The 12,363-nt window shown below is 47.8% G+C and overlaps 1 protein-coding gene across 5 annotated transcripts in view; it reads left to right on the forward strand.

Annotated features, from left to right (window-relative positions):
• Positions 1-9,283: 9,283 nt before the first annotated feature.
• Positions 9,284-12,363, forward strand: part of NUP85 (nucleoporin 85) — a 30,306-nt gene continuing 27,226 nt past the window's right edge. Inside the window, exon 1 of one of the 5 annotated variants that reach the window (XM_024350603.3) lies at positions 9,284-9,675. In XM_024350603.3, coding sequence (XP_024206371.1) covers positions 9,643-9,675 — 33 coding nt within the window. In that variant the 5' untranslated portion in view covers positions 9,284-9,642. Of the gene's footprint in view, positions 9,676-12,209; positions 12,308-12,363 lie in introns of those variants that run through there. The other 4 variants (XR_010153076.1, XM_024350604.3, XM_063799250.1 and 1 more) reach the window with 4 other exon arrangements.

A 12,363-nucleotide genomic window follows, 5' to 3' on the forward strand; every position in this document is an offset into this window, starting at 1 on the left:
GATACAGTGAGCCGAGATGGCACCACTGCACTCCAGCCTGGGCAACAGAGTGACACTTTGTCTCAGAAAAAAAAAAAAGGAAAAAGAAATACAGAGTAAGAATAGAATGAACTGTCAGGGTGCAGTGGCTCATGCCCGTAATCCCAGGATTTTGAGAGACCAAGGCAGGAGAATCTCTTGAGCTAAGGAGTTCAAAACGAGCCTGGGCAACATAGCAAAACCCCATGTATGTTACAAAAAAAAAAAAAAAAAAAAAAAAAAAAGAGCAGTGAGCCAAGATTGCACCACTTCACTCCAGCCTGGGTGACAGAGTGAAACCCCATCAAACACACACACACACACACACACACACACACACACACACACACAAAGGGGGGGTGAACGAGCCAGAATTCCGCAGGATCAGCTGCCAAAGAAAAATACATCATTCTTGGGGGGAGGGGGGAGGGATAGCATTAGGAGATATACCTAATGCTAAATGACAAGTTAATGGGTGCAGCACACCAACATGGCACATGTATACATATGTAACAAACCTGCACGTTGTGCACATGTACCCTAAAACTTAAAGTATAATAATAATAAAATTAAAAAAAAATACATCATTCCTAAAAGGGGTAAGAGGGCCGGGCATGGTGACACATGCCTGTAATCCCAGCACTTTGGGAGGCCAAAGCAGGAGAATCTCAAGGTCAGGAGTTTGAGATCAGTCTCACCAACACGGTGAAATCCCGTCTCTGTTAAAAATACAAAAATTAGCCGAGTGTGGTGGCCCATGCCTGTAATCCCAGCCACTCAGGAGGCTGAGGCAGGAGACTCGCTTGAACCTGGGAGGCGGAGGTTGCAGTGAGCCAAGATCGTGCCATTGCACTCCGGCCTGGGCGACAGAGCGAGACTCCATCTAAAAAAAAAAACAAAAAAAAAAACCATTAGCCAGGCATGGTGGCACACACCTGTAGTCCCAGCTACTGGAAAGGCTGAGCCAAGAGAACTGCTTGAAGCCAGGAGGAGGAGGTTGCATTGAGCCGAGATCATGCCACTGTACTCCAGCCCGGGTGAGAGAGTGAGACTCTGTCTCAAAGAAAATAAAATAAAAATAAACAAAATAAAATCTAAAAGGGGTAGGAGAACAAGAATCACAGAGTTCGTTTAGAGCTTTAAGTCCCTGCCAGAACCCCTAAACACATACCAAATTTATAATACAGGTGACTAAACTTGTGTACTTTATACCGTCAAATTTCCTTCATTCTATAACATAGTTTAGTTGAGTACTTCAGCTGTTTGTGAACACTGTATGAATGTAAATACTGAATTCTGGCTGGGTGCGGTGGCTCACACCTGTAATCCCAGCACTTTGGGAGGCTGAGACAGGCAGATCACTTGAGGTCAAGAGTTCGAAACCATCCTAGCCAACATGACCAAATGCCATCTCTACTAAAAATACGAAAATTAGCTAGGTGATAGTGACATGTGCCTGTAATCTCAGTTACTCAGGAGGCTGAGGCAGGAGAATCATTTAAGCCTGGGAGGCAGCGGTTGTGGTGAGCTGAGATCCTGCCACTGCACTCCAGTTTGGGTGACAGAGAGAGACCCTGTCTCAAAAACAAAAAAAATCATGAATTTCTCAATACTGCAGGAAGCCTGGAGGCAGAATGGTGATGATATTGTAGAAACCCTATCGGTTGGGCTTCAGGGCTCACGCCTGTAATCCCAGCACTTTGGGAGGCCGAGGTGGGCAGATCACTTGAAGTCAGGAGTTCGAGATTGGCCTGGCCAACATGGTGAAATCTCGTCTCTACTAAAAACACAAACATTAGCTGGACATGGTGATGTGTGCCTGTAGTCCCAGCTACTCAGGAGGCTGAGGCAGGAGAATCGCTTGAAAATGGGAAGAAGAGGCTGCAGTGAGCTGAGATCCTGCCACTGCACTCCAGCCTGGGCAACAATGCAAGATTCCATCTCAAAAAATAAATAAAGTAATTAAAAAAAAAAAAAAGGAAAGAAACCCTTTCTACCCGTGTCATGGCAAAAATGATGGGACCCAAGGTTGTACTCATAGTGAATGCCAAGAACCTAGTACAGGCTGAGTATCTCTAATATGAAAATCTGAAATGGGAAATATTCCAAATTCCAAAACTTCTTGAGTACTAACATGAGGCCACAAGTGGAAAATTCCACACTTGATACCTTGGCTTTCTTTCTTTCTTTCTTTTTTGAGACAGAGTTTTGCTCTTGTCGCCTAGGCTAGAGTACAATGCCGCAATCTCACCTCACTGCAACCTCTGCCTCCTGGGTTCAAGAGATTCTCCTGCCTCAGCCTCCTGAGTAGCTGGGATTATAGGCGCCTGCCACCACTCCCGGCTAATTTTTTGTATTTTTAGTAGAGACAGGGTTTCACCATGTTGGTCAGGCTGGTCTTGAACTCCTGACCTCAGATGATCCACCTGCCTTGGCCTCCCAAAGTGCTGGGATTACAGGTGTGAGCCACCGCACCTGGCCTCTTTGTTTCTTTCTTTCTTTGAGATGGAGTCTCGCTCTGTCGCCTAGGCTGGGGTGCAGTGGCATGATCTCGGCTCACTGCAACCTCCGCCTCCTGGATTCAAATGATCCTCCTGCCTCAGCCTCCCGAGTAGCTGGGACTACAGGCACGTGCCACCACGCCCAGCTAATTTTCGTATTTTTAGTAGAGACGGGGTTTCACCATATTGGCCAGGTTGGACTTGAACTCTTGGCCTCCCAAGGTACTAGGATTATAGGTGTGAGCCACCATGTCTGGCTTTTTTTTTTTTAATTAAATTTTATTTTATTTTGTATTGAGACAGAGTCTCGCTCTTTGGCCCAGGCTGGAATGTAGTGACACCAGCATGGCTCACTGCAGCCTCAACCTCCTGGGCTCAAGCGATTCTCCCACCTCAGCCTCCCAAGCAGCTGGGACCACAAGCATGTGCCACCATGCTCGGCTAATTTTTTAATTTTTAAAATTTTTTTTTACTTTAAAAAAATTTTTTTTTGAGACAGTCTCGCTCTGTTGCCCAGGCTGGAGTGCAGTGGCGAGATCTCAGCTCACTGCACGCTCCGCCTCCCAGGTGCATGCCATTCTCCTGCCTCAGCCTCCTGAGTAGCTGGGACTACAGGCGCCTGCCACCACGCCCAGCTAATTATTATTATTATTTTTTGTATTTTTAGTAGAGACAGAGTTTCACTGTGTTAGCCAGGATGGTCTCGATCTCCTGACCTCGTGATCCACCCGCCTCGGCCTCCCAAAGTGCTGGGATTACAGGCGTGAGCCACCGTGCCCAGCTTTTTTTTTTTTTTCTTAATTTTGTTATTTTTGGTAGAGACAGTCTCACTACGTTGCCTAGACTGGTCTCACGCTCCTGGGCTCAAGCGATCCTCCCACCTCAGTCTCCCAAAGTGCTGGGATTACAGGTATGAGCCACAGCACCCAGTCCACCTTTGCTTTCTTTCTCTTTCCTTCCCTCCCTCCCTCCTTCCTTTCTTGCTTTCTTTTCTGTCTCTCTCTCTTTTCTTTTTTTGTTCTTTGAAACAGGGTCTCACTTTGTCATCGGAGTGCCAGGATCTCGGCTGACTGCAACTTCTGCCTCTTGAGCTCAAGCGATCACCCCAACCTCAGCCTCCTGGGTAGCTGGAACTATAGCATGTGCTACCACACCTGGATAATTTTGCTGTTTTCTATAGTGATGAGGTCTCATTATATATATACAGTCCTTCTAATACGTCAGTTGGGATATTGAATGCAGGGAAACAGTGTCACATTTCACAATATTATACATTCACTGAATACTGACATACACAATACTTTATATTCACTGCCTATTGATATACATATTGTACAAACATAACTTAAGAGAACAGTCCTGTAAGCTTTTTGTGTGCAGGTATCATTGCCTTTCACCTTTGTAGTCTCAGCAAATAGCAAAGTCCTGAGAGCCAGTAATCAATAAGTGTTCATTGACTTATTGATGCAGCAATAACTTTGTGTAGTACTTTTCTTTTTTTTGAGACAAGAGTCTGGTGACTCTGTCACCCAGGCTAGAGTGCAGTGGCACCATCTTGTCTCACTGCAACCTCCGCCTCCCAGGTTCAAGTGATTCTCCTGCCTCAGCCTCTCTAGTAGCTGAGATTACAGGCACCTGCCACCACATCAAGCTAATTTTTTGTATTTTTAGTAGAGACAGGGTTTTACCATGTAGGCCAGCTGGTCTCAAACTCCTGACCTCGAGTGATCTGCCCGCCTTGGCCTCCCAAAGTTCTGGCATTACAGGTGTGAGCCACCGCACCCAGCCAGTACTTTTTATGAGAAGGCCAAAAATGCTTAAACAGGGTCTCCCAAATGCCTGTCAGTTACACAGCTTCAACACTGATATGACAATTTCAAGTTCTAGGCCGATTAATGCTCAAATCCTACCTCTCTGTACATTAGTGGATTCACATAGGGCACTGAAATGAGGCCCAATGACTTGAAGCTGTTTGTTTCATAAAATGAACAGAAACAATATGAATAAAGCTATATTTTGCAGATTTGTGTGAATATAGATATTATCTGTACTCTTCTATCTTCTCTCAATAATTGATTACACACACTCTATCCAGGAGTATGAGGCTGCAGTGAACTATGATTGAGCCACTGAATTCCATCCTGGGCAGCAGAGCAAGTCTCTGTCTCTAAATAGGCCAGGAGAGGTGGTTCTTGACTGTAACCCTAGCACTTTGGGAGGCCAAGGTTGGAGGATCGATTGAGGGCAGGAGTTAGAGATCACCCTGGGCAACATAATGAGATCTTGTCTCTACAGCATTTTTTTTTGTTGTTGTTGTTTGTTTGTTTGTTTGTTTTTTGAGACAGAGTCTCCCTCTGTCGCCTAGGCTGGAGTGCAGTGGCATGACCTCGGCTTATTGCAACCTCCACCTCTCAGGTTCAAGTGATTCTCTTGCCTCAGCCTCCTGAGTAGCTGGGACTATAGGTGTGCGCCACCACGCCTGGCTAATTTTTGTAGTTTTCGTAGAGACTGGGTTTCTCCACGTTGGTCAGGCTGGTCTTGAACTCCCGATCTCAGGTGATCTGTCCGCCTCAGCCTCCCAAAGTGCTGGGATTACAGGTGTGAGCCACCGTGCCTGGCATTTTTTTTTTTTTTTTGAAACGGAGTCGTGCTCTGCCGCCCAGGCTGGAGTGCAGTGGCATGATCTCAGCTCACTGCAACCTTTGCCTCCCGGGTTCAAGCGATTCTCCTGCCTCAGCCTCCTGAGTAGCTGGGACTACAGGCATGGGTCACCATGCCTGGCTATTTTTTGTATTTTTAGTAGAGACAGGGTTTCACCATATTGGTCACGCTGGTCTTGAACTCCTTACCTCAGGTGATCTGCCAGCCTTGGCTTCCTAAAGTGCTGGGATTACAAGCATGAGCCACCGTGCCCAGCCCCAAATAACCTTTTAATAAGAATTCTGCATAAAAATTATTTGTGAGGCACTTCTTTTATTCATTTAAATCTCCTTTTTGGTGCTTATATAAAACACATCTCTCTTGATTATTTCTTGGAAGTGTAATTATGAGGACAAAAAGATGAACATTTTCAAACTTTTTGAAATAATTTTTCATGTCCTGTCAGTCTTCATAGTTATTTTAAACAGGTGAGTAAAGTAACATCTCACTGATATAATTTATTTAGCTACCTTCTACGGTTGAACATATATACCAGCAGCTCTTAACAGAGGTGATTTTGCCCCCTAGAGGACACTGGGAATATATGGAGATATTTTCAGTTTTCACAATTGTGGGATGTTATTGGCATCTAGTAGGTAAAGGTCAGAAGTTGGAGTTCTTGTTCTTGGTGGGGTGTTTTTTTGTTTTGTTTTGTTTTGTTTCGTTTTGTTTTGTTTGAGACGGAGTTTTGCTCTTGTTGCCCAGGCTGGAGTGCAATGACGTGATCTCATCTCACCACAACCTCTGCCTCCTGGGTTCAAGCGTTCAAGCGATTCTCTTGCCTCAGTCTCCCTAGTAGCTGGGATTACAGGCGGATGCCACGAAGCCCAGCTGATTTTTGTATTTTTAGTAGAGACTGTGTTTCACCATGTTGGTCCAGGCTGGTTTCGAACTCCTGACCTCAGGTGATCTGCCCACCTCAGCCTCCCAAACTGCTGGGATTACAGGTGTGAGCCACCGCACCCAGCCTGTTTTTTTGTTTTTGTTTTTGTTTTCTTTCTGAGACGGAGTCTCCCTCTGTCACCCAGGCTGGAATGCAATGGCATGGTTTTGGCTCACTGCAACCTCCGCCTCCCGGGTTCAAGTGATTCTCCTGCCCCAGCCTCCGGAGTAGCTGGGATTACAGGTGCCTGCCACCATGCCTAATTTTTGTAGTTTTAGTAGAGACGGGGTTTCACCATGTTGGCCAGGCTGGTCTCGAACTGCTGACCTCGTGATCCGCCCACCTCGGCCTCCCAAAGTGCTGGGATTTTTACAGGCGTGAGCCACTGCGCCTGGCCATATTGTTGCTTTTGAAACAGGGTCTTGCTGGAGTATAGTGCTATAACAATCGTAGTTCACTGCGGCCTTGACTTGAACTCCTGGGCTCAAGAAATCCCTGGCCTCAGTCTCCTTCCTCTTGCTGTAGCTAGGGCTACAGGTATGAGCCACTAGTTCCAGCTAGAGTTTTTTTTTTTTTTTTTTTTTTGAGAGGGAGTCTTACACTGTCGTCCGGGCTGGAGTGCAGTGGTATGATCTTGGCTCACTGCAACCTCCGCCTCCAGGGTTCAAACGATTCTCCTGCCTCAGCCTCAGTAGCTGGGACTACAGGCGCACAACCGCCATGCCCAGCTAATTTTTTGTATTTTAGTGGAGACGGGGTTTCATCTTGTTGCCCAGGCTGGTCTTGAACTCCTGAGTTCAGGTAATCCGCCCGCCTCGGCCTCCCGAAGTGTTGGGATTATAGGCGTGAGCCACCGCGCCCGGCCTTTTTTTATTTTTTATTTTTTGAGACAGCATCTTGCTCTTGCCCTGTTGCCCAGGCTGAGGCCAGAGATTTTGTTAAATAATGTACACTGCGCCCGGTTCAGGAGCATTAGTTTTATTACGCTGCATGAAATGTATCCACTTAAGACTTTACCAGGCTGGGTGCGGTGGCTCATGCCTGTAACCCTAGCACTTTGGGAGGCTGAGGCGGGTGGATCACCTGAGGTCAGGAGTTCGAGTCCAGCCTGACCAATATGGCGAAACCCCGTCTCTACTAAAAAATAAAAAATTAGCCCGGCGTAGTGGCGTGTGCCTGTAGTCCCAGCTGCTCGGGAGGCTTAGGCAGCAGAATCGCTTGAACCCGGGAGACGGAGGTTGCAGTAAGCCAAGATCGTGCCACCCACCCCAACTCCAGCCTGGCGACAGAGCAAGACTCTGTCTCAAAAAGACAAAAAAAAAAAAAAAAAAAAAAAAAAAAAAAAAAAAAAAAAAAAAGAGAGAGAGCTTGTTAGATCTTAGTGCTATATTTCCTTGATTATTTTTATTTTAAGGCTGACAAAATGCCATTTAAGATAATAAAAGTAGTTAAATTGCCCGACCAAGAGCTAGATAACATTGAGGAAAAAGTATTGGCAATATTCTTTGGTCTAATACTGCTATATACCAACCATTTTACCCAATCATTCAAATAGGCTTAGTAATACAAGGGCGAAAAAGGAAAACTACAGCTAATAGAGCTATCCTTGTTCTTTTTTTTTCGAGACGGAGTCTCGCTCTGTCGCCCAGGCTGGAGTGCAGCGGTGCCATCTCGGCTCACCGCAAGCTCCGCCTCCCCGGTTCACGCCATTCTCCTGTCTCAGCCTCCCGAGGAGCTGGGACTACAGGCACCCGCCACCACGCCCGGCTAATTTTTTTTTTTTTTTTTTTTGTATTTTTAGTAGAGATGGGGTTTCACCGTGTTAGCCAGGATGGTCTCTATCTCCTGACCTCGTGATCCACCCGCCTCGGCCTCCCAAAGCGCTGAGATTACAGGCGTGAGCCACCGCGCCCGGCCTATCCTTGTTCTATATACTGATTATGCATACTATATATGGACTTTTTCCTTCCTCAACCTTTCTATAGATTTCTAAGAATAAGGTTTTGATGAAGTAGTTTATGTATCCTTCTTTTTCAGTTAATCCTAATGGAAAACGGTTGGAAAAATGAAACAATTATCTTACAACTTATTTTTCTCTTTCCTCTCCTCTCTCTAAAAGAGTGTGGCTCCTTCCCCTCTCTTTTCCCCTTCCTCTCTCTAGAGTGGTTAACTCTCAAACTGTATTTAACTCTGGAAAAGTTTTCAATTACACAGGCGATAACTCCAACTTGAGGTATAACGGAAACTTATTAAGAGAAAAAGAGCAAAATAATTTTTTTTTTGAGACTCAGCAAAATAATTCTTTTTTTTTTTTTGAGACGGAGTCTCAGTCTGTCGCCCAGGATGGAGTGCAGTGGCGCGATCTTGGCTCACTGCAACCTCCGCCTCCCGGGTTGGAACAATTCTCCTGCCTCAGCCTTACGAGTAGCTGGGATTACAGGTGTCCGCCACCACTCCCGGCTAATTTTTGTATTTTCAGTAGAGACGGGGTTTCGCCAGGTTTCGCCATGTTGTCCAGGCTGGTCTTGAACTCCTGACCTCAGGTGATCCAACCACCTCGGCGTCCCGGAGTGCTGGGATTACAGGCGCGCGCTACCAAGCACAGCTAATTTTTTTTTTTTTTTTTTTTTTTTTTTTTTTTTTTTTGAGACGGAGTCTCGCTCTGTCTCCCAGGCTGGAGTGCAGTGGTGCGATCTTGGCTCAATGCAACCTCCACCTCCCGGGTTGGAACAATTCTCTTGCCTCAGCCTTCCGAGTAGCTGGAATTACAGGTGTCCGCCACCACGCCCGTCTAATTTTTTATATTTTTAGTAGAGACGAGGTTTCATCATATTGGCCAGACTGGTCTTGAACTCCTGAACTCCAGTGATCCACCCACCTTGGGCTACCAAAGTGTTGGGATTAGAAGCTTGAGCCACAGCGCCGGGCCTTCAGGGGTATCGATTTTGTTCCCGTGCCTCTTGTGTGTGTTCTAGTGTGGAAGTGGAGGCGATTGCTTTCCAGCACAAGCCCGTTTGACTGTCGGGGTTTGGACAAGTGGCTGCGACGACACTAAGGTGGAGACCGGGATGGAGCAAGGACTCCCAGAGTTGGGAGACGTTGTACACTTACTGGGAACTAAATCCCGCACGAGTTCCCACCCAAGTGCCGCCGCCCCAGCCCACGCACGCGCATTTGCCCCGTCTCCAGCCCCGGGGTCCTCCTGCCCCTCCCGCCGTCTCCGGGGGCCTTTTCTCCGCTCGGCACCAGGGTGTCCGCCGCGCCGCCTGATCCTGTTAGCGCGGTACTCTGAGTGCAGTCAGTCCTCGGCGCTGTTTTCTCTGATTTGCTGTCGACGCCAGGAGGGAAAGACGCGTGCAGAGGACCGCAGAGGGGTGGCCGTGGCTGAGAGGAGACAGCGCCGCAGCACTGAGGGTTTGGGCTTGCAGGCGCTGCAGGAGACCCCCAGGCGGAGTCTTGTCTCGCAGCTAGCGCTGAGCGGGAGGCCTGAGCGGGAAGCATTGGCGTCCGAGCGACTTCTAGAGCCTGGGGTTCGGCGCTATGGAGGAGCTCGATGGCGAGCCAACAGTCACTGTAAGGGTACCCCGAACAGGCTTGCTCGTCCTTGCGGGTTGAGAACTGCGTCTGCTTAGTTACTTCAGGCTTGTCTGCTTCCCTAGTGGTCGCGAGGCGCTCGTCCCCTTCCCTCGACTCAGTTGCCACTTTCCGGAGGTCGCAGTGTTAACGAGGTGCCCGCCCTAGGGTCGCAGTGGTCGCGGGGTTTCTGCCACCAGTCACAAACCCCGGCCTCGAAGGTCCCACTCCGTCCCTTTCCTTCCTTTGTGTTCCTGGCCTTTTTACTTCCCTTGCTTTTCCTCTTGGGCATTAGAGTGGGTTCAGCCTAAGCAGAGGAATTTATATTTTTATTCCAGCCGTATTAAGCTCTGCATCGCGGCACATTGAGCTTCTGCCTGTGTGGCCTAAGGTTTATTCAACGTATTCTCTCAGGAGACTATTCCTGTTTTATCGCTGTGCATTCAATTCCATTTGAACTTTGAAGACAGTATGTCAACTGTGGATGATCTGTGATGTGTATTAAAAAAATTCACGCGCTTTATGTACGAGATACCTACCGTTTCTGCTAGTTGGATTGCTCTTGTTTTCCCTCTTGTTAACCAGAAGTGACTGAGGCAGGTCTCAACCGATAAAGGTTTAATTAGCTAAGGTTGAGGATCCAACCGGGAAAAAGCACAGGTCACAGGAGGATCTGAGACCTGTGCTTTTTCCAAAGATGGTTTTGGGAACATCACTAGTTAAAGAGGAAGGAGCTAGCAGGAGGGGCAAAAAAGGGAGGTTAGGCAGTGAGGAGGCAAATGATTACATTCTTGTGAGTCGGTGATTAGCCTCAGTAAATCTGCATTTTACCTGTGAAAAGAGGGAGCAGAGGAAAATTTTATGTATGCATTCATCTCAGGGTAGGTAGAGGGATTATGGTTATTATTACTGTTATTTTTTAGACGGAGTCTCGCTCTGTCTCCCAGGCTGGAGTGCAGTGGCGCGGTCTCGGCTCACTGTAACCTCCGCCTCCCGGGTTCACGCCATTCTCCTGCCTCAGCCTCCTGAGTAGCTGGGACTACAGGTGCCCGCCATCACGCCCGGCTAATTTTTTGTACTTTTTTGTATTTTTAGTAGAGACGGGGTTTCACCGTGTTGGCCAGGATGGTCTCAATCTCCTGACCTCGTGATCCGCCCGCCTAGGCCTCCCAAAGTGCTGGGATTACAGGCGTGAGCCACCGCACCCGGCCGATTTCTGGTCTTCTACTTGTGAAGATAAGCTGGTAGTTGACATTGTCAGAATCAACAGATCTTGATTTTAGGACTAGTTTATAGGGGCGATGTGTATCCTGAAAATTTTAGAGGCTCACAAGGAATTTCCTTGTGAGCAATTTGTGAGGGAAGCTCTCTGGGGAGATATGTGGCCTTCTTTTTTTTTTCTCTTGAGGCGGAGTTTCCCTCTTGTCGCCCAGGCTAGAGTGCAGTGGTGCGATCTCGGCTCTCTGCAACCTCCGCCTCCCAGGTTCAAGCAATTCTCCTGCCTCAGCCTCCTGAGTAGCTGGGATTACAGGCATGTGCCACCATGCCCGGCTAATTTTGTATTTTTTTAGTAGAGACGAGGTTTCTCCATGTTGGTCAGGCTGGTCTGGAACTCCTGACCTCAGGTGATCTGCCGGCCTCAGTCTCCCAAAGTGCTGGGATTACAAGTGTGAGCCACTGCGCCTGGCCTCATTCTTTTTTTGAGACGGATTCTCACTCTGTCACCCAGAGTGGAGTGCAGTGGCGTGATCTCAGCTCACTGCAACCTCTGGCTCCCGGGTTCAAGCGATTCTTCTGCCTCAGTCTCCTGAGTAGCTGAGATTACAGGTGCGTGCCATCACACCCAGCTAATTTTTGTATTTTTGGTAGAGATGGGGTTTCACCATCTTGGTCAGGCTGGTCTCCAAAGCCTGACCTCGTGATCAGCCTGCCTCGGCCTCCCAAAGTGCTGGGATTACAGGCATGAGCCACCGCGCTTGGCTAGGAGTTCGAGATCAACCTGGCCAACATGGTGAAACCCCATCTCTACTAAAAAAATACAAAAATTAACCTGGTTTGGTGGCGCGTGCCTGTAATCCCACCTACTCAAGAAGCTGAGGCAGGAGAATCACTTGAACCCAGCAGGCAGAGGTTGCAGTGAGCCGAGATTGCGTCACTGCAGTCCAGCCTGGGCAACAAGAGTTCGAACTCCTGACCTCAGATGATCTGCCCGCCTTAGCCTCCCAAAGTGCTGGCAGGAGCCACCCCGCTGCCGGCCCAAAATGAATTTTTCTTACCAGTGTTATAAGGAAATGTTATCGAAGGATACAGTGTTATTAGAGGACCAGCTGTGCTCTTCACTTAAAGTGTTTTTCAGCAGGGCGGGCACGGTGGCTCGCGCCTGTAGTCCTAGCACTTTGGGAGGCTGAGGCGGACAGATCACCTGAACTCAGGAGTTTGTGACCAGCCTGGGCAATATGGTGAAACTCCGTCTCTACTAAAAATGAAAAAAAAAAAAAAAAAATAGCCGGGTGTGGTTGCACACACCTGTAGTCCCAGCTACTCAGGAGGTTGAGGCAGGAGAAGCCTTTGAACCCAGGAGGCGGCGATTGGAGCGAGCTGAGATTACACCACTGTACACCAGCCTGTTAGAGTGAGTCTTTGTCTCAAAAAAAAAAAAAAAAAAAGAATGGAACAACTTCAGTAAGA

Source organism: Pan troglodytes, chromosome 19, assembly GCF_028858775.2.
Source record: "Pan troglodytes isolate AG18354 chromosome 19, NHGRI_mPanTro3-v2.0_pri, whole genome shotgun sequence".
NCBI lineage: Eukaryota > Metazoa > Chordata > Mammalia > Primates > Hominidae > Pan > Pan troglodytes.